Source organism: Brassica napus, chromosome A7 (assembly GCF_020379485.1).
Source record: "Brassica napus cultivar Da-Ae chromosome A7, Da-Ae, whole genome shotgun sequence".
Classification (NCBI taxonomy): domain Eukaryota; kingdom Viridiplantae; phylum Streptophyta; class Magnoliopsida; order Brassicales; family Brassicaceae; genus Brassica; species Brassica napus.
Window position 1 is genome coordinate 10,034,997 of NC_063440.1, and position 21,730 is coordinate 10,056,726.

The 21,730-nt window shown below is 35.2% G+C and overlaps 2 protein-coding genes and 1 pseudogene across 2 annotated transcripts; 2 read left to right on the plus strand and 1 right to left on the minus strand.

Annotated features, from left to right (window-relative positions):
- The first annotated feature begins 6,608 nt into the window (after positions 1-6,608).
- On the plus strand, positions 6,609-9,707 carry LOC106355083 (annotated as a pseudogene).
- A 2,664-nt stretch (positions 9,708-12,371) lies between these two features.
- LOC106355081 (DNA-directed RNA polymerase I subunit 2) lies at positions 12,372-19,532 on the plus strand. Its single transcript, XM_048736618.1, has 27 exons — positions 12,372-12,668; positions 12,761-12,846; positions 12,941-13,078; positions 13,282-13,358; positions 13,617-13,680; positions 13,813-13,883; positions 13,970-14,047; positions 14,135-14,180; positions 14,260-14,440; positions 14,519-14,571; positions 14,754-14,827; positions 14,919-15,036; positions 15,216-15,303; positions 15,476-15,591; positions 15,711-15,838; positions 15,945-16,024; positions 16,305-16,546; positions 16,638-16,793; positions 16,875-17,039; positions 17,120-17,194; positions 17,284-17,387; positions 17,472-17,547; positions 17,795-17,923; positions 18,011-18,151; positions 18,238-18,450; positions 18,553-18,807; positions 18,886-19,532. Exons 1-27 carry the CDS (start codon positions 12,491-12,493, stop codon positions 19,318-19,320), a joined length of 3,567 nt encoding a protein of 1,188 aa, XP_048592575.1. The 5' UTR covers positions 12,372-12,490; the 3' UTR covers positions 19,321-19,532.
- Positions 19,533-19,596: 64 nt separating this feature from the next.
- LOC106357833 (chlorophyll a-b binding protein 1, chloroplastic-like) lies at positions 19,597-20,683 on the minus strand. Its single transcript, XM_013797535.2, has one exon. It carries the CDS (start codon positions 20,525-20,527, stop codon positions 19,724-19,726), a length of 804 nt encoding a protein of 267 aa, XP_013652989.1. The 5' UTR covers positions 20,528-20,683; the 3' UTR covers positions 19,597-19,723.
- Between the last annotated feature and the right edge of the window lie 1,047 nt (positions 20,684-21,730).

Genomic DNA, 21,730 nt, shown 5'->3' on the forward strand with positions numbered 1-21,730 from the left:
GGTAAGCTGAAGAAGATGACGGCTAAGAATGAGAAGAGTATTGTGACCAATGAAGAGAAACATGAGGACAATAGCGGCACTCAGTCGACCAGATCAAGAAGAAGTATGGGTTTGCTTCCTCATAGATAAGCTTCTTTATAGCCTTCCTAGAAAAGTATTGTAGGTTTCTTTTGATCAAAAAGTATTGTAGTTTCTCTCCATGATTTTCATCTTCTGGTGATGTTGTGCAGGAAATGGGTGCTGCCAAAATGGCTCAGAGCAAACTTCAAGACAATCTGAAAAAACTACAAGTACTCTACTTCTGATATCAGATTTCACATTGATTGTTTCGTATGCTTAAAATCTGTTTTGTAATCTCTGCAGGGAATCAGCTTGAAGATGATGGAAATGGAAGATACTGCAAAGTCTTTCTCTTCTACTGCAAAAGAACACGCTGTCGAGTTCAAGAAATGGAGCTCAAAATTCTAGCACGTTTTTCTCTTGTTCAGTTGATATTTGTTTAAAGCTACATCTTAAAGAACTCAGAATGTGAAAAAAAAAACAGTTCATTTTGTTTAACTACATTTATTGGTAAACGTTATTGTAGATAGCTTCTATAAAGTTGTATACTACACTTGCGAGCATACCATCTCATAAAAGTAGAAACAAAGCTCAAAGCTAAATCCAAAATTATCATGAGAAATTGAAGTAGAGATGTGAATAGTTCCAGTTAACATAAAGTGGAAAAACATAGTAATATCTTCTTCTCCCTAAAACTAGTAGCTAGCACATAGTAAGAGAAGATACTTCATTACACAAACTGCTGCTGATCCATCTTTTAACCATCATCTAACTCCTGCTAAACATAAATCAACCATGTGTGACAACTAGATAGTAGCAACATTTACAAAGCAAACCACGATAGAGATTTTTATATCTTCATTCCCAGCTTAATTGGTCTTCGTGTTGAAATATTTAAAAAATAAGATTTCACCAAAAATTATTTTTGTTTTGAATCCTACCAAATCCCCCGTCAAAATCTCCATCAAAATCTTTAAAACCCACCAAATCCCACCAGATTTGAAACCCCCAAAATTTTGTGAAACCCCTGATACAATAAGCCCCCCTAAGGGAGTATCCCAAACATAAAAGAGTTTTTAATTTTGTTTAGCTTACAAACTTACTTTAAATACTTTAACAATGGCGATGTTTTTAGTGTCAACGGGGGTTCTTAAGTGCTGATAAAATACTCTTTACTGCTGCGCAAAATGCTACAGTATCTACCAATGTTTTGAAACTAAAACATGATAGCCTAAATTATCGCATATCCAAAAGAAATCGTATAACTTTAAATTTGTGAAGTTTTTTGTTCTAAAAAACTTCAAAACTTAATTTGAAATTTAATATTTCTGATTAAATTTTAGTTTTTACAATTATACATCACATTTATAATCTTAAAATATTTTATCGTTTCTCATTTTAATCTCTAAAAGTTTTACTTCTATTGATACTAGAGATTTTTTCCGCGCTTCGCGCGGATTATGTCTTATAAATTTATTTTATTTATAATATTATTTGTTAATTTTTTTCTTTTATATTAACTTCTTGTTTTTCCAATGTTAGTTTTTCTTAATTTAAATTTATATGTTAATAATTTTTCATTTTTTTGTTGTAGATGGAGAATTATATTTTTTATTGATGGTTTTTTGTATGTGATAGTGACATAAACTTTTTGAAATTTTAAAATAATATTATATATAGTACGATTAACACATTAAAGAAGAGAAACATATTCAGACACATTTTACACAGGTTTTATATGCATAATTTTAAACATTATATATGTATATATTATAAGTTTGAAATATGTAAATGCTTTCTAAAGCTAAATATTTGTTCTGAGTTTACATAACTTATCGAAAGTTTTATCTCTTTTTAAATTCAAATCACAGAAAAAATATAAAAAAGTCAGTATAGATAGGTTTTTTGGGCTTTTAAATCAACACTGAAAAATTACATGAATCAGATAACAACAGTTTTGTAAACAACTGGATAAAATTTGACCGAGCCAAAGATTTTCACACAATATGTTCTTTCTTCTTCAAATTGCGAAGAGCCTATAGGCACAAGAAAAAAATCATAATTTTTGTTTTCACTTATATAACATTTTTTCTCCTTTACACACGGAGTTTATTACACTGCTATAAGCAATGTAGAACTCTATTCATATAAGATTCACATCTATGCATTTTGACAAAGAAGAATTTCAGCCATCTTTAGTTTCGGAATGTACCAACTTCAGTCATATACACTATATTTTCTCTATGATTCAAAACTTATAATTTTAATATATGTGCAGATTTCCATGTGAAATGCACGCACGCCATCTATCATTCAACCTATTACCTTTTCCAAAGTAAACACTATAATCCTCGTTTGGTTAGCTCCACAAACTAATCTTTTTGGATCAGTTTATCAAAAAATATGGATACTAATGTCAGAAAAGAATATAAACACTATCAACAATACATATTGGCACAAGAATATTTGGTTCAAGGAACATATTCCACGTAATGCGTTTATATCATGGCTGGCTTTGCGGAGAAGACTGCCAACCAAGGATCGCTTGAGGCGTTGGGGATTAAATGTCTCAGGAACGTGCGCCCTTTGTAATCTGGAAATAGAGACTCACCATCATCTCTTCTTTGAGTGCTCTTTCTCTCGCTTGATATGAGAGCCTTTTGCTGCTGAAGTTTGGATTTCTCCTCCGGCTGATCTACACTCTGTTGCAGCCTAGATCAATCAACCTCGCGTCAACGTAGATGCACATGCTACTCCAGTCATCAAGCTCTACTTTCAGTCATGTCTCCTCACCTTCATCAGTCATCCTTGCCTCTTTCGACCGTATGATGCGTGACCGTCTCCTCTCTTACCCGGTAAGTTCTTCTTTCTCATCTTCTCTACTTCTTTTTATATTTCTTGTATAAGACTTCCTTAAGGCTTTTTTTACCTTGAGTTGTTGTTGGTTGTTTTTGTTTCCTTGCTGTAATAAGTTGTTTAAAAACAACAGTGTAACATTTTAGAAAATAATAATCTTAACATCTTACCAAAAAAAAAACAACAAATATTGACTTATTTATGTGAATATATATTTTATTTTAAATCATTATAGTGGACGAATAAAACACCATAATTTGTACAACAAATTTTCTTAGATTCACCTCATCATACTCACCATTTTACCATTTTAATTACATAATTTTACATGAGCTTCTTCATCCTTCCCGGTTATTTTCTCTTTATTTATAACTACAATATAATGTTATAAATTATATATATTATAAATTAATAATTTATTTATCCTTAAAGTCTAACTATTAAAATATAACATAATTCAATATAGATATATGATTCTATTAATAAATTAGCAGTTACAAATTTGAAATTTCTAGAAATATCAAAAGTTGTATGTTAGTTAATTATTTTCTAAATGATATTTATTTTTAATTCTTTTTAGATGAGAATATTTTGGCTGAGGTAGATAGTCTCAAAAGCCTTGAATTTAGTCCCTTTTATATAGTAGGATTTCAAACTTGTTCTTCTAAATTTAACTTTTACACATAAAATTAAACAAAAATTTTAAAACTAGATTTAGACAAGAACCAAATTACAAAAGAAACTTAACAAATGTACTAGTTGATCATATCTGAAAATATTATGAAAAAATAGTTTTTATAATGTGGTATTTTACTAGTAACTTAATATTTAATTATGTATTTATATGCAAATATTATATTTAATATGGGCTATTGCTTTCAATCTATTGAATACTTGGAGAGATGATCTATCCATGGGCTGCACCTCTCCTTGGAGATTAGTTTGGATTCTTCCATAGGTCCGAGACATTCAGGATTAATAAAAAAAATAGATTAGAGATACTCTAACTTATAATTTTTCATCTCGTCGAGATTAGACTAAAGTAAATAGAGTTTAAGTTGAACCGTTAAAAATGTTGACGGAAACAAAATCAAAATACAGTTTATAGTAATTTTTAAAAAAAAATTATTTTGGGTTCAAGTTGCCACATTTCAAAGTGACTCACTTTCTATTTGTACTCAGAGAAACCAATTTATTTGTATTATATTAGAAATTATGCATGGGCATAAAATCTAAAATCTGAGATCTTTACCGAAACCAACAAGAAAAACCTGATTTGTATCATAACTGTTCTTTTTTTGTTTCGGAAAAATCTTCCAGTTGTAGAAAAGATGATTCCAGTGGTTGCCTTCTAACCATTATCTCATTCATACATATAAGTGAAAGATAAATCAACTTTAAAATACAACAATAAATTATATTAATCACCAACTAATAAGTTACCAATTGAATAAGGTGATTTTGATGGCTACTTTTAATCACTAATCACAACACTCCTACAAGTTGGGAGTTATAGAATCCACTTTCAAATACAATTGAAATCAATTATTGATATGGTCGAATCATAAATTATGTGTGTTTTATGCACCACAACCTGTTTTTTTTTTTACGTTGCAATAGGATCATGTTGCCTAAATATGGATGCAAAAGATTATATGCGTAGATGAATAAAGTAAGATGGGGTTATGCATTCTTGTAGAATTTCATCACTAGATTAAAAGACGTAATGAAAAATGCACCTACTCAAAAACCTTAATTTGTCAATAAAAGGTAGAGACTATTCATCCTATACAAGTATTCATCAAAAATTTATATTCCATTAAATATAATTCTCTCATCTAAAAATTATATTCCATTCATTATAGTTCCCTGATCTTTATTGGACTAATTCATCTAATGCTTCCACTTAAAACCTACAACTCGATGCATGATAACATAGATGCACAGGGTATGATAAACATTTATATAAATTAGTGTTTTGAGTTCTAAATTCATACTCGTGAAAAGATAATGCGAGATGTTGTAGACAATAATGTACTAGTTTGAATTTATACTAGATTTTGACCCGCACGCCCGTGCGGGTCTATTTTTTTTAAAAAAAATATGATGATATTTGCTTCTTATGTCACTATTTAGGGTTGAGTAAAAAACTTGAATTCGAAGATTCAAACCGATCTTAATTCGAATAAGTAGTACTAAATCCGAACCAGAATTGATTAAATATCTAAATTATTCAAAATTTTGGTATTTGAATAATTGAAACCTAATCCGATCCGAACCGAATTATTTTGGGTATCCAAAATAGATTTATATACTTATATATATGATACTTTTAAGTTCGCATAAATGCTTGAAAATATATACAAATAATTAAACGTAAATATCTTAAATAGTTAAAAAAATACTCAAAACTCTAAAAATACTTAAATAATTATTAATTCTCTATCCAAATATTTAAACCAAACCTATTTAAATTGGTTATCCAAATCAGAACCAAATCTTCAAAGATCTGAACTGAACACGAAATCCCAAAAAGACCCGAAAACGAATCCGAACGTCCACCCCTAATCACTATTATATATATCCTATATGTGTTATCATAGGTTACAAAATATGTGTTATCATATAACTAATCGTATTTTATACGTACCATCAAATAAGTTTTCTTATAATTAATAATATTTTATACGTACAATCATATAAATAATCACATATTATATTTTAAAACTTAATGTGAAATATAAAACCATAATTTAAGTTGGTGTTTGAAATTGGATTTTGTATTGTATTTTTATTATATATATTTAAAAAATTATAATAGTTATTGGAAAATATGTTAGTAAAAATCAAATTTTGAATATATGTATATTTTTGAATGAATTTTTGATATAAATTAATTTTAAATTATTATTTTGATTTGAATATATATATCAAGTAACATAGATCCATTACTTTTTAATATAATGTAATTGACTTTCAATTTTTTTTAGTAGCATAAGCCCATTATTGTTTTTTTCTAATTTATTGCTATCCATGTTTCCAAACAGTACTATTTTTTAACTACTATTCATATTGCCAAACAATCCCAATGTGTACTTCAACTTTAATAATATAGATGAGTCATTCTTGGGTTCACCCCCTAGCACCAACCAATAGGATTTCATTATTTCAAATTCGATATCTTTTAAAAAAGAAAACAAAATATTCTCAAATTATATTATGTTTTTAAAATAAAAAAGTAAAAAAAAATAATAGTTACAGGAAAAAGAATTAAAAAATATATTTTTAATGTTCTCAACAAAACACTAAACACTAAATCCTAATCCCTAAATCCTAATCTCTAAACTCTAAATCCTAAACCCTAAACCCTTGGGTAAACCCTAAACCCTTGGGTAAACCCTAAACCTTTGGATAAATCCTAAACTCTAAATAAAAAAACACTAAAACCCTAAACCCTAAACGCTTGAATGTTTTAGTGTATAGTGATTTTGATTTAGAGTTTAAGATTTATCATAGAATTTAGGATTTATCCTAGAGTTTAGGGTTTATCCAAGGGTTTAGGGTTTATGATTAAGGGTTTAGGGATTAGAATTTAGGGTTTAATGTTATGCTGACGATGTAGGGTTTATTTTTAATGTTTATGATTAAGGGTTTAGGGATTTTTTTTTTGTAATTATTACTATTTTTTTTTTACCTTTTAATTTTAAAAACATAATATAATTTGACAATATTTTGTTTCCTTTTTTTAAAAGATATCGAATATAAAATAAAACAATTCTATTGGTTGGTGAACCTAGAAGTTTACCCTAGGGGGTGGACCTAAGAATAAGTCAATTTATATAAGTGATTTGAATGTGAGTTGTCATGTGTTTATTGCATTGATCAAGTGAAGTTGAATTAAAAAAAACTGAAAAACATAAAACTACGTAATTTAGCTAAAGTTTTAAGTTGTTAACCCTAATTTGCAATTCACGTTCAATTCATTGTCTTCTAAAGTCTATACCACAGAGCCCTGCTAGTTGCCACCTTCACTTTGCCTCTTCATAGCTTTCTTATCTACCAAAGGTTTTTGTTTTGATTTATGTTCTCTTCTTTTTTGTTTCTCTGCACATGTTTTTTTTTATATTGAAGTTTGCAATAGTTCTAAAGTACGATCAGTTTTTCTTACTAGTTACTAAAGATTTGTTTTTTTTTCAAAAACTGCAGAAAATCATTCAAGAGATTTTGCCATTTTGGTATGGCTGGATCATCTGCAAATTCACATATGAACCAAGAAGGAACTTCAGAAACACCAGCTTTGAAAAGAAATTCAAAGGATGTTGCTTGGGAATATGGGATGTTGTGTAACCCAAGTAATCCAGATAAGGTGAAGTGTAAACTATGTGGAAAATTATTTTCTGGTGGTGCATTTAGGATTAAAGAGCATATTGCTAAGATTCCAGGAAATGTTTCTGCTTGTCCACTATCAACAAAAGATGATCAAGAAAAGTGCAAAAATGCTATTGATGAAGCTAAGAAGAAAAAGAAGAACAAGAGGAGTTCAGATGCTGACTTGCGAAATTCTGTGAAGATATGTGATGTTGGAGATGAAGATGATGAGGCTGGTGCTGAACTTGAAGAGTTGAGGTCAAAAAAAATTCCTAGGACACTTGGTCCCATGGATAAATTTGCATCAGATATCAACCCACGACTCTCTTCCGTGGAGACTAGACAACAAAATATTAGTGATGCTCTTTGTAAAGATAGATTACATAAAGTTCACCAATACATTGGCAGATGGGTCTTTGCTTCTGGTGTCCCCTTTCATGCTACTGCAAACGATGAATTTAAGTTGATGCTTGAAGCTGTAGGACAGTTTGGCTCGGGAGTTACGCCACCAAGTCAATATTTGCTAAGAGAACCTTTACTGAAAGAAGAAGTTGAGAGAGTCAAGGGTTTATTAAAAGCTCAGGAAGAAGAGAGGAAAGAGAACGGGTGCTCAGTTTTGACGGATGCTTGGTCCGATAGAAAAAGAAGAAGTATTATGAACTTATGTATTAATTGCAGAGGAGGAACCATGTTTCTTTCTTCTAAAGATTGTTCAGAGGAGGCTCACACTGGTGAATTTATTTATGAGTATGTCAAAGGGTGCATTGAGGATGTTGGGGTAGAAAATGTGGTTCAAGTGGTGACTGACAATGCTCCAAACAATATGGCAGCTGCGAGGTTCTTGAAAGAAAAAATGCCAGACATTTTTTGGACATCATGTGCTGCCCACACTGTTAATTTGATGCTTGAGAGCATTGCAAAACTCCAAAGTTTTAAGACCATCATCAAGAGGGCTAAAGGGTTCACAATATTTGTTTATGCTCACCACAAGACTTTAGCGATGATGAGGAAATTCACAGACAATAAAGACATTGTTAGACCAGGGGTTACAAGATTTGCATCATGCTTCTTAACTTTGCAAAGCCTGATGGAAAAGACTGATCAGTTACAGTCCATGTTTGTTAGTGCTGAATGGAAACAGTGCAAATGGGCAAAGCATTCTAAGGGAGTGGAAGCTTTTAAAACAATGACGAGTATGCAGTTTTGGAATGGAGTCACTATGTGTTTGAAGGTTTTTGGACCCTTAGTTAAGGTACTTAGATTGGTTGATGGTGATATGAAACCTACAATGGGATATCTGCATGGAGAGTTATTACAAGCAAAGAAAGATATATGTGCTGGGTTGAATAACGTTCAAAGGAATATTCAGCCAATCATGACTATCATTGACCAAAGGATTGAGGGTCGACTTGACAGTCCTTTTCATTTGACAGGTTATTTCTTGAATCCTTACTATTTATACAAGGATCAAACCATTCCATTACATAACAATGTGCTCACAAGCTTTTTCAAGTGTGTCAATGCTTTCATTCCCGACGACCTTTCTAAGCAATGCAACGTCATCAATTCTGAGATTAATAAGTACAAGAACAAGGAAGATAATTTTGGGACACCATGGGCTGTAAAAGGCTGTGAAGAATTTAAAGATGATTATGATCCAGGTATGTTTAAAAATTCAAAGCCACTATATATCTTTAGTTTTGTTTGATATAATTTGTGTAGTAGAATATATTGTTTTGTCTTGAATCTTGTGCGTAGAGACAAATGTGAATGCGTAAGAAATAAGTTGATTCCGTAACGTTTTCACTTTAATAAATTAAATAAAACAGAAAACACTAATTGTTTTGTTTTCTTATTAGTTGAATGGTGGAATACTTACGGGACGTCAGTGCCTAATTTGCAAAGAATGGCAAAGAGAATTTTGTCATTGACTACTAGTTCATCAGGATGTGAAAGAGCTTGGAGTTCTTTTGAAGGGGTAATTTTTATTAGTCTATGATTCTAAAATCTTTTCATATGTATTGATGATTTTTTATTTAAAAATGCAGATACATACAAAAAAGCGAAACCGACTTAGTACAAGTAGAATGAATAATCTTGTATTTGTCCAATTTAATACAAGATTGTTGAACAAAAGAAAAAAACGGAAGGAGAAGAACATTGATATATTGCTGGCTGATGATGCTACTCATGCTCAAGAATGGCTTGTTGAAGGTGATGATGGAGAGCATGAATCAGCTATGGGTGTTGGAGCTGGTGATACAGAAAGAGCGGCAGATGATGATGATATGGCTGATATTAGAGAATTGCGTGATGAAGATTTCATTTCTGATGCTGAAGAGGAAGATTTTGCTGGTACTAATTTGGAATCAGATGAAGACCAAGTTCCAAACATGTACGGTGAAGAAGAATATGATAATTAAACTTTCAGTTGGTTTATTTTTTTCATTTTAGTTGTTCTTTTGATTTGAGGACGAGGATGTTTTCTACTTTATTTAGATTTGGAACTATTATCATCTTTTTAGATGTTGGTTATTTGATTTTAAGAATTTAGTATTTAAAGCCTTTTGTTCTTTAATTTAGTACTAATATTATTTTATTTCATATCAATCATTAATAATATATATCATTAATCATTAATATATATATATTATATATATAGTCCGCTTAGGCCCCGTTTAGGCGTCCGCGTATACGGCTAGGCGCTAGGCGCTAGATCACCGCATAGAGAGCGCATAGCGTATTTTAGAACATTGGTTACCACAGTTTCCTCGGTTGCATCTGCTGTTGGACGACGTTTACGGATTACTGCGGTTTGAATTGTTGTTATCAGTCGTCATTGTGAGCGCTGTTGAGGAAGAAACGTGGTCGGAGTGCTGAGAAACATGTTTGTTTGTTCTTTTGAGTCTAGTCTCCTCCATCTGCAGTATTAACTTCGATGTTGCGAAGCTGGGGAATGGTTCAAGGTGCTGAATGACATTGATGCTGTTGTCGAATCTTTCACTGAGTCAATTGAGAAGGTAGGTGACAAGCGTGCGATCAGCAATGGGAGCGTTGACGTTGGCTACACGGTCGGACATAGACTTCAATTTTAGATAATAAGCTTCGATTGGGAGATCACTAATCTCAGTGGTACGAAGCTCATTGTCTAGCTGGATTGCAGGAGCCTCTTTGTTGTTTTTGACTTTGTTCTCAATGCGGATCCATAATGTCCTGAGCGGTACCGTTGGCCTCAAATGAGCTTTTGAAGAGATCAGGAGACAGAGTCCCGTAAATCAAAAAGCTTGATCAGGCCGTCTCTCTTGTTCCATTGAGCATCATCGTCTCCAGGCGGAACGTTGTGCCATCAAAATGTCCCGCGATGTCAAAAGTGATGGAGTGAGTGAGGAAAAGCTCACGCCAGGTGTCATAGTTATGTTCAGCTAGATCGAGGATCAATGGAATGTGTGATTTTATGTTAGTCACACCAAATCACGCTCGAGATGTGATGATAAGATGATGAAGAGAGTTAGAAAGAATCAAAGAAGATAAGCGAAGAAATAGAGAAAATTTTAGGAGCTAACATGTTATGATACCATAAAAGTAGATGGAATTCCATGTTGGGATTGATCTCATTATGTTGGCATATAAAGTCATTGCTATTACATGATTTGAGGGATTTACATAACAAACTATATCTAATTTAAATTTATACAGAATCTACTGAGAATAAATTTATTCTCTAATAAAACACAAGGAAGGAAAGAGAGAGAACTAGAGAGAAGCGTGTAAGAGCATGATTAACTTGGGTTTTTAATTCATGATATGATTTGACACAATTTTATTTTATTTTTTACATTTTTCGGCTAATAGCCGGCTCTTATAGTATGACTATTGGAGGGTTCTTAGGCATGATTAATCCCGGTCTCTTAGCTGGGGTTCTTAACTCATGATTTGACACTTTTTTTTTTGTTTTTGTTTTACATTTTTCGGCTAAGAGACAACTCTTAGAGCATCAGCAACGCTGATACTGATGGTTGGATAACCAAGGCAAAATTTTTTAATTATTTTATTAGTTTTTTTAGCCTTTTAAAAAAAAATAGTAGCCAATTGCGGGCTCCCACGTGGCGATGGAGCCCGCGTACAGTAACGTATCTGTGAGTAAAACGATCCTTAGCTAAGGATTAAAAGAGATAAAGTTGGCACAAATTCTTAAATGGTTTGGGTCCCATAAATTATTATAATAATTTAATTTTAAGGATTTTTGGTTAAGGATCAGCATTGCACATACTCTTATATCTCTTATTTAAGAGACGGTTCTTAGCTTTTCTTAGTTAAAACCGTCTAAGAAAAGCTAAGAACTGTCTTTTATTCGAAGCTAAGAACTCCTGTTAAGAGACTGGGGTTAATGATGGTCTTAAGGTGGAGTTCTTAGCGGAATATAAGAACCCGTCTCTTAACTTTAACTAAAAAAGCTAAGAGACAGGTTCTTATATTCCGATAAGAACCTCACCTTAAGAACCTCCCAATAATCGTATTCTTATATCTATTATTTAAAAGACGGTTCTTAGTTTTTCTTAGTTCAAAGTTAAGAAACGATTCTTATCCGAAGTTAAGATTACCACCCTAAGAACATGAGTTAATCATGGTCTAATAGTCAGTTGCCGCCACTCAAAGGCTAAAACAAGCAAGTTAATAATATTTCATATGAAGATATAATTTGTAACTTTGTTTAAAAACTATTTTGGATCCAAACGTATTTCAAAATGTTCCATGAGTATGTAGATTTATATTTAGGTTTTAAATTTATAATTTTTTTCAGGTATCTGTTTGATTTCAGATCGAGTTCGGATAATATTCATTACTCAAAATTGTGCTTTACAGAGTTCGTTCTAGTATCATAGTGGATACGGGATCGAGTTTTTTTTTTATATCACAGGTTCAGAAGTTCAGTTACAAAAGTTAGATGCCTAGTTTGAAACTTCACCTAAAAATGATATCGAATTAAAAAAAAAGGAGAAACAATAGGGTTCAAAATTTAATATATTAAACGATGAGGGTTACATTTGCAATAAACGTCAAAGTAGTTAAAACCCAACTCATAAACTCCTAAACCCTCCTCCTCCACTTTTCTAGCCGCCCCCAAGCTCTCTCCTCCTTTGTCTTCTCAATCAAAGCTCTTCTTCAAGAACCCTAATTTCGCAGAGAGAGCAAAACCGTAATAATCATGGTTATCAAAGGGAAAGAGACGGTTCCCAACACGGAAGACTTCAAGGAGCTTCGCAATCTCGTCACGCACCACATAGAGTCTTTCGATTACATGACAGAGAAAGGTCTCGATGTTATGTTCACTCGAATCAACTCCGTCAATGTTTACGACCCATCCACCGAGAACAAGTGGAAAAATATCCCTTTTTTCATTTAATTTAATGCTTAATTAATTTTGTCTCAATTCATAGTTATGTTGTGTCTGATTGTCCTTGACGAATTAAGATACTTAGCTTAGAAAATCCGAAAGTGTTCTCTCCTCAGAAGGAGAGTTTGAGTTCAAATTCAAGGAAAGAGTCTTTGTATCCCTTTGAGGTGAAGCTGCTTTCTTTTCAAAAGAGATTGTTTTTTTTTCTTTCTTTGTGGCGGAGTGATAAGCAGCGTTTGTTTGTTTTTTATTGGATAACAGTGTCGGCAGGCGAAGATATCGTACACGGGAGCGCTTATGGCTGATGTTTGCTTTCAGTATGACAATGGACTCGGAAGCGGCCTTGGAGCCGTCGTTCGAGAGAAGTTTGAGTTTGGTGAATTACCTATTATGCTCATGGTGGGTTTATCTCTTCTTACTTTTGTTAGATGATATGATTCTGCTGCTGTGGCGACAAGAGTTTGCTTCTCTGGCTTTATGCTTTGATTTGTAAACTTGGCTCTTATAACTATCATTAGAACAAAGCTCAGTTCCATGATAGCTCTCTTCTTTACTTTTCTTACTATGGCAAGTCTTTGCTTATCTCCGTTCGTTTTGTGCAGTCAAACCGTTGCCACTTACAGGGTGCTGATTGCCGAAAGCTTCTTAAGTGTAAAGAGTCAACTTCTGAAATGGGAGGGTAACTCTTCTTGCACCTCTTATCTTTAATGACATAGCCACTTTGAGGCCGAGGCACGGTGTTATATATATGCTTTAGTGTTTGTGGGCTTTCTCTACTAAAATATATCTTTATTTGCATGCCAACCTTTTATTCATATTAGTGGAAACTTCTCTCTTGCCTACACATTAGCAAAACATATTATGCATAATATAGCTCGTCATGTGTTTCTTTCTGTAAGTATGATCATTGTAATAATTTTGGCCTTCTTTCAAATAGGTACTTTATTTTGAATGGGATTGAGAGAGTGTTCCGATGTGTTATTGCACCAAAGCGGAACCATGTAAGCCACCTCTGATTTTTTAAAAACTTTTAGCCGCTGCTTAAAGAGTGTATGTGTAAAATGTAATCCCAGGAAGTTCCTTGTAGCATATATATTTCTGTCATAATTTAACCGAGTAAGAATCTTATGTAGCCAACGGGTATGATCCGGAACTCATTCACTGGAAAACGGGAAGGATACAGTGACAAAGCAGTTGCCATTAGGTATGTGAAGCTCATCTCTTATGTATGATAATGCTAATCTTCACCTGAATAGCAGCAATTTATGCTAAAGAGTTCTTAAATTTTAGGTGTGTTAGAGACGACCAGTCCGCTGTCACTATTAAGGTGTACTATAATCGCAATGGAAGTGCCAGAGTTGGATTCTGGTGAGTGTTAACTCAATTTGTGTAATATAGTAGACATTAATATCTACAATTTGAGCTACCCTTTAAACTTATTTCTAATGGACACAGGATAGGGGGAAGGGAATTTTTGCTTCCTGTCGGCCTTGTTCTCAAGGTATTGTCTAGTCTTTTTTATTTATTTCAATTCTCTTTCAATTGTCTTTGTTTAATATATGTCCTTCATATGTTCCTAGGCTCTCACTGAAACCAACGATGAGGAAATATACGAAAGCCTGAACTGTTGTTACAATGAGCATTACGGAAGAGGCGATGGGTCTGTTGGAACCCAACTTGTACGTGAGCGAGCCAAAATCATTCTTGATGAAGTGAGAGACTTGGGTCTTTTTACCCGGGAACAGTGCCGCAAGTATCTAGGTGATTTACCTGCCTCAACGTCTATGTACACATATCTTTAGACTTATAAGCTAACGTTTTACCTTTTAAACTGAACAGGAGAGCATTTTAAATCTGATATTGATGGGCTAGAAAAAGAAAGCTATCCTGTTGTAAGTTTACTCAATCATTAACTTCCCCCTTTTGGTTTCATCACTACAAAATATATTACCTTTTGAAGAGTCGTCTTGGACTTCTTGGAAATTGTTATTAGGTTCTTGTTTCTGTAATTGTTCTATAACTGATGACAATAGTCTGTTCTAAAAACTTTCGTCTCTTCATTTTACGTATTTAGGTTGCTGAAGCCGTGCTCAAGAATTATATTTTTGTTCACCTTGACAACGATGACGACAAGTTCAATTTGCTCATGTAATTTCTAGCTTTTGCCTCATGTTAGCTTTCTTTTTGAGTTGTTTTTTTAAGTGTTAATGTGGTCAACCTTTTCTTCATGATTCCGCAGCTTCATAATTCAAAAGCTATTTTCTCTGGTGGATCAGACTTCTTTATCTGATAATCCCGATTCTCTGCAAAATCAAGAAATTTTAGTCCCGGGTCACCTTATAACAATTTACCTCAAGGTACATAACGATTTTCCTCATATGCTAGAGACATCTAGCCTTAAAGGTCGTGTAAGAGCATGTGACTTCGTTGTTATCCATGTTTTTGAATATCATAAGTACAACCATAAGTGTTGTGTTTACTAGAGTGTTTGTTCATAAAAAGGAGTTACTTGACGTCACCTCCCTTGGTTATATAGGAAAAACTTGAAGAGTGGCTGCGGAAATGCAAAAGTACTATTGAAGAGGAGATGCGTAATATTAAGAGCAAATTTGACTTTGAAAATCGTAAGTTGCTTTCGTTTTGTTTCCTTGTTCAATGTTCTTATCTCCTGCATTTGTTGCAACTATATGAAACTCATTTTCTTTTGCTATATTCACATTTATTGCGCATGCATTTCCACAGATATCTTGTTAACTAATAGCATCTACTCTATGACGATTCATTAATTGAATGCAGATGCTGATATCAAGAAGCTTATGAACAAAAATCAACCCAGGAGTATTGGCACATCAATTGAGTCTTTGTTGAAATCAGGATGTATGACCACAAGGTCTAGTTTGGATTTACAGCAGGTAAGCACTTGAGTTGATCGCTTGCTTTGAAAACTATAATCTGATCTTGCGAAGCTCAGTCAAGTATGATGTAGTTGATAGAACAATACTAATATCTATTCTTTTCAACTCTTTACCAGAAAGTAGGTTACACTGTTCAGGCTGAGAGGTTGAACTTTCTCCGTTTCCTTTCATTTTTCCGGGCGGTTCATCGAGGTGCTTCCTTTGCTGGACTTCGGACAACAACTGTGAGGAAGCTGCTTCCTGAGTAAGTTCTGGCACTTTTCACCTACCGAACTCCAGATGTGTATTGATGATGCGGCCACCAAAATATTCTGTCTTTACATTTTTCCTGTTTTGTTGTGATCTTGTAGATCTTGGGGTTTTCTTTGCCCTGTTCACACTCCTGATGGGGAACCCTGTGGATTGCTGAATCATATGACACGTACTTGCCGTGAGTTTCTCTTGCTCTCTTTTTCACTTATCATTTCGTCTTCTTGCGAAATTCAGTACGGAGCATAGATGGTCTAGTTAAGCTTTAAATATGTGAGATTTATATGGAATCACGTTGAGTGAGAGTTTGCTATATTACTCGTGGTAGACTGGAGTTGCCAATTGTATGCATAGATGGTCTAGTTAATCATTATATATGATTATGCATATTGTTATACGACACAATACACCACTTCTTTGCGGTAACAACTTTGTATGTTCTGGTTGGTTATGTTGTTCAGGAATCTCCTCTCAATTCGATTCCAATGGAAACATCAGAGACTTTCGGAAGATAAGAAGGTCGGTTGTTGATGTTCTGGTTGGGGTAGGGATGGTAACTTCATTGCCAAAACTTGTACGAGCTGGACCACCAAAAGTGATTCATGTTCTTTTAGATGGCCAAGTTGTTGGATCTCTATCTTCTAACTTAGTCCCTGAGGTTGTCGCTTATTTGCGGAGACTGAAAGTGGAGGCTCCTTCAATCGTAAGTCTTTTTTAGCTTCCTAACAGTATATTTACTGACTGTAAATTTTTTTCATTAGAAGAGACTTCTTACGTGAATGCTTCAACTACAGATTCCTGAAGACCTCGAAGTCGGATATGTACCAACAAGCATGGGTGGATCTTATCCTGGATTGTATTTGGCATCATGTCCCGCAAGATTCATCAGGCCTGTTAAAAACACATCGATTCCATCCAACAATCTTGAACTGATTGGACCATTTGAGCAGGTAGCAAATCATGTGGATTTGATCTTCATATCCAGCTTTTCTCGTATAGAGGCAAACTAAAATAGATATCTCCAAAATCAGGTTTTCATGGAAATAAGCTGTCCTGATGGTGGAAATGGAGGAAGGAATAACTCTTCCCTTGCAACTCATGAGGAAATTGATCCAACTGGGATGATAAGTGTGGTTGCTAATCTTACACCTTGGTCTGATCATAACCAAAGTCCCCGTAACATGTATCAGTGTCAGGTACTTGCTATTATATTCAATGGAGGTTGTATACTATTAAACTACGGAAGCTGTTGTTTAAAAGAGTTAATGTAATACAGATGGCGAAACAAACCATGGCTTACTCTACTCAAGCACTCCAATTCCGTGCTGACCAGAAGATTTACCACTTGCAGGTCAATTCTAATTTACCTACGAGCTTTCATGTAGTCAATTTTCCTCTTTTTGGTTCCATGTCTTCTGAAATTGTATTTGTATTCCACAGACTCCTCAATCCCCTGTGGTGCGCACGAAAACATACACTGCATACAATATTGATGAGAATCCAACAGGGACTAATGCAATAGTTGCTGTCCTGGCTCATACTGGGTAAGAAACTGCTTTCACGTTTAAGAGCTTGTTATTATTTCATCAGCATTTTCTCTTACGCTTTTCTACATATCTGTCTCACAGATTTGATATGGAAGATGCCATGATTTTGAACAAGTCATCTGTGGAGCGGGGGATGTGTCATGGGCAAATATACCAGGTTCGAGTTCCCATTCTCTATTGAACATTCATAAGAAATATCTAGGTTCGGTGCTTAAGCTCAGTTGCATGAGTTTCCTTGTCATCTGGAACTGTAACAGTATAACATAACCCTGGTCAAAGTCCTCTGCACTCGTTTCTTTATTAAACCTTGTAGTTGCAGCGAGGGGTTAATTATCATCATACAACATATTAATCAGCATTTTTTTCTGTGGAAGTTCTTACTATTTGTCCTCATGATCTTGCAGACAGAAGCTATTGATTTGTCAGATCAGAAAAGCCGATCGGGTAGTGGTAATAAAAGGTTTAGGAGGAATAATGCTGTCAAATCCGCTCATTCTTGTGTTGATGCTGATGGATTACCATATGTTGGACAGGTAAATCATCGCTTTCTATGTGCTGTAGATTAGTTTCCTTGTTAGCTTTCGCAGAAACTAACTTAGCTCTTTGAATCTTATGTGCAGAAAATATATCCAAACGAGACGTATTGTAGTATCTATGATGGGGTAACCAACGATTATAAGCCCATGAAGCGAAAAGGAACAGACCCTGTCATCGTTGACTTTGTTTCTCTTGACATGAAGAGCAAGAACCATCCTCAGAAGGTGAGGTTCACTAACTCCTTTAACTACCTGATAAACAGAGTTCTTTTTTTTTGGGTTAAAATCTAATATTTCAAGGATCATCGCAGGCAAACATTCGATTTAGGCATGCCAGGAATCCCATAATCGGTGACAAATTCAGTAGTAGACACGGTCAAAAGGGTGTTTGCTCCCAGCTTTGGCCTGATATTGATATGCCCTTCAATGGAGTGACTGGAATGCGTCCGGATCTCATCATTAACCCTCATGCTTTCCCATCAAGAATGACAATTGCTATGCTTTTGGAATCTATTGCTGCTAAGGTATCCATAGAAACCTGTCTGATTCTTAGGTTTCTCAGACAATGATGCTGTGCAATGCATCTTCTGTTTCAACCAGCTTACATTTTAATGTTTATATTACAGGGAGGTAGTCTGCGTGGGGAGTTTGTAGATGCAACACCGTTCCGTGATGCAGTAAAGAAAACAAACGGAGAAGAGGATAGCAAATCCAGTTTACTTGTTGATGATCTTGGTTCCATGCTGAAGCAAAAAGGATTCAATCACTATGGGACAGAGACTTTATACAGTGGTTATTTAGGAGTAGAGCTCAAGTGTGAGATATTTATGGGGCCTGTTTACTACCAAAGGCTGCGTCACATGGTCTCAGACAAGTTCCAGGTTTTTTTTTTTTTAAAATCATTTTGACATGAAATCTCCAACTTGGTTTTGTCTAAGTCATATATTCTTGGCTTGCAGGTTAGATCCACAGGAATGGTTGATCAGGTAACTCGTCAGCCAATCAAAGGAAGGAGACGAGGTGGAGGGATTCGATTTGGTGAAATGGAAAGAGACTCATTGCTTGCTCATGGAGCTTCCTATCTATTACACGACAGGCTCCACACCTCTTCGGATCACCACATTGCGGATGTGTGTTCCCTGTGTGGAAGCTTGCTGACTTCTTCGGTTTTGAACGTTCAACAGAAGAAGCTGATTCGAGAGATTGGAAATTTACCACCTGGTAGGACACCAAAGAAGGTAACTTGCGATTCTTGCAAGACAAGCAAAGGGATGGAGACTGTCGCAATGCCGTACGTGTTCAGGTACTTGGCTGCAGAATTGGCGTCAATGAATATTAAGCTGACTCTTCAGTTAAGCAACAGTGGTGAAGGAATCGACAGTGAAGGAGTCTAGTTCATGGGGGCATATGTTGTATGGATATTGTCTTAAAATTTTGATGGATTAGCACAATATATGCTTCTTCTACAACAGCTTTATTACTCTTGTTCCTTTTCTGGTGTTAAAATGATTTGTCTTAGAGATTTATAAACCAGTGGATTTGATTATTCAATACCATTAATCTGTATGATGACATGTTTAATCAAATTGCTCGATGTTTGTAGGAACAACATTTGCAATCGAGTGATCCCAAGAACATAATCCATTTCCATTTTGTTTTAAGATATTGAGTTGGGGAAAAAGAGTTATTTGATTAATTAGTAAATCATACAAAGACTTGCAAGTTTTACATCTAAACAACATCTCTCTCTTTCTCTTATTACACTCATACTGAAGCAAATACTGATAAAAACTTGGCTCACTTTCCGGGAACGAAGTTGGTGGCGAAGGCCCATGCGTTGTTGTTGACTGGATCAGCAAGATGGTCAGCAAGGTTCTCCAAGGGTCCCTTACCAGTGACAATGGCTTGAACAAAGAATCCAAACATAGAGAACATAGCCAATCTTCCGTTCTTGACCTCCTTCACCTTCAACTCCGCGAAAGCCTCTGGGTCGGTAGCCAAGCCCAATGGGTCGAAGCTGCCTCCTGGGTAGAGCAAGTCCTCGGCCTCTCCCAAGGGCCCGTTTCCTGCAACTCTGTAACCTTCAACGGCTCCCATCAAGATCACTTGAGTAGCCCAAATAGCCAAAATGCTCTGAGCGTGAACCAAGCTTGGGTTTCCCAAGTAGTCGAGTCCTCCGTCGCTGAAGATCTGTGAGCCAGCCTTGAACCAAACCGCCTCTCCGAACTTGACTCCATTCCTGGCCAGCAACTCCGGGAAGACGCAGCCTAGGGCTCCGAGCATGGCCCACCTGCAGTGGATAACTTCTAGCTCACGGTTCCTTGCGAATGTCTCGGGATCGGCTGAGAGACCGGCTGTGTCCCACCCGTAGTCTCCTGGGAACTCTCCGGTAAGGTAGCTCGGTGGCTCGCCGGAGAATGGACCCAAGTACTTGACTCTCTCGGCTCCGTACCATGGGCTGCCTGATGGTCCCTTTGGCTTGGCCACGGTCTTCCTCATTGTCACACGGCCACTTCCGAGGACTTCTGATGCCGCTGGCGAAAGTTTCACGGCCTTTCCGGCGAAGGCAGAGGAGGAGAGAGCCATTGTCGAGGCAGCCATTGCGGTTGAGTGCGGAGTAAAGTAAAAACGTTTATTAGTTGTTGCTATGTGCCAAGAAATGGGTGGTTTGGTTCTGAAGAGCCTTTTCGGTATTTATAATATAGAGTTGTCATCTTGTCTTATCTTAGAATATCAAGTCTGAATAACTTCTTATCCTATAATATCAATTTCTAGTGTTTCTATTGGCTGTTGACATATATTTTTGGTGCTGACGTGGTGATTATGGATTCTACTTAGTATCTCGTAGTTGATTTGTGTGTGTTTAAGATGTAGATATCTTGTAGTGTTGCAGGAAATGTAAAGCATCCACTCATAAAGTGCCACGTATAAGACTTGATCTCTCTATCCTTTTGATATCCTGAGAGAATCAATGTGAAACCAAACACAATTTGTGGATAATTGCATAAATTACATTTTCATTGAACCTTTTCTATATATTATATCTTCTTTTTCTGAATGCAATATCTTTTGTTGGCAGCTTTCGATAATGTTAATGTATCAGTCAACATAACATTTGAGTCCTGATAATGGTTAAAGCCCCCCGGTTCTGGACTCTCTGGTCATGGTCATACGCCAGAAGTTGGCTCCTCCTTCACACTCTTCCAAAGGCTACAATAAGCCAATTCCAATTCCATCTAAACCGTAATATACTCCCAAAACCATCTAAACCAAATTAATATTGAACCAGAACCCATCTCAACATATGTGGAAGAGGTGGGAGAATGTATCGAATACGGATTTCTCAATCGTTTCTAGCTAATGTTAAGAGCTAAGGCCTAGACTAGGATGTGAGAAGAACACTTTTTGACAAAAACCTGAAGCTATTTTGATTTGCATAGTTGTTCATGATTTGTATCTCCACTTGCTTAGGTCATTTGGGGCTTTGGCATGTATTTAAGTAACTTTTGGGATGCCTGTTTAGAAAACCCTGAATATAAATTGTTGAGTTTCTTTTTTTGTAGATTTTCTGAGTGGATGGAGGAGAGGAATAAAATGTTAATTACTGGCTCATAGCTTGCAGTTTATGTGGATCTTATCGCCAAGACTAAAGGCTTAGCAATCGCTCAAAAGTTCCTCCGGAAAGTAGACCCAAACTTCAACACCATGGACAGTAATGCCAAGAAGCTGGCGCTTTTTGATCGTTGAAGATTCTACTTTAGTTTGACAGTTAAAGTGGGCTAAATTATCCCATAAACACACACT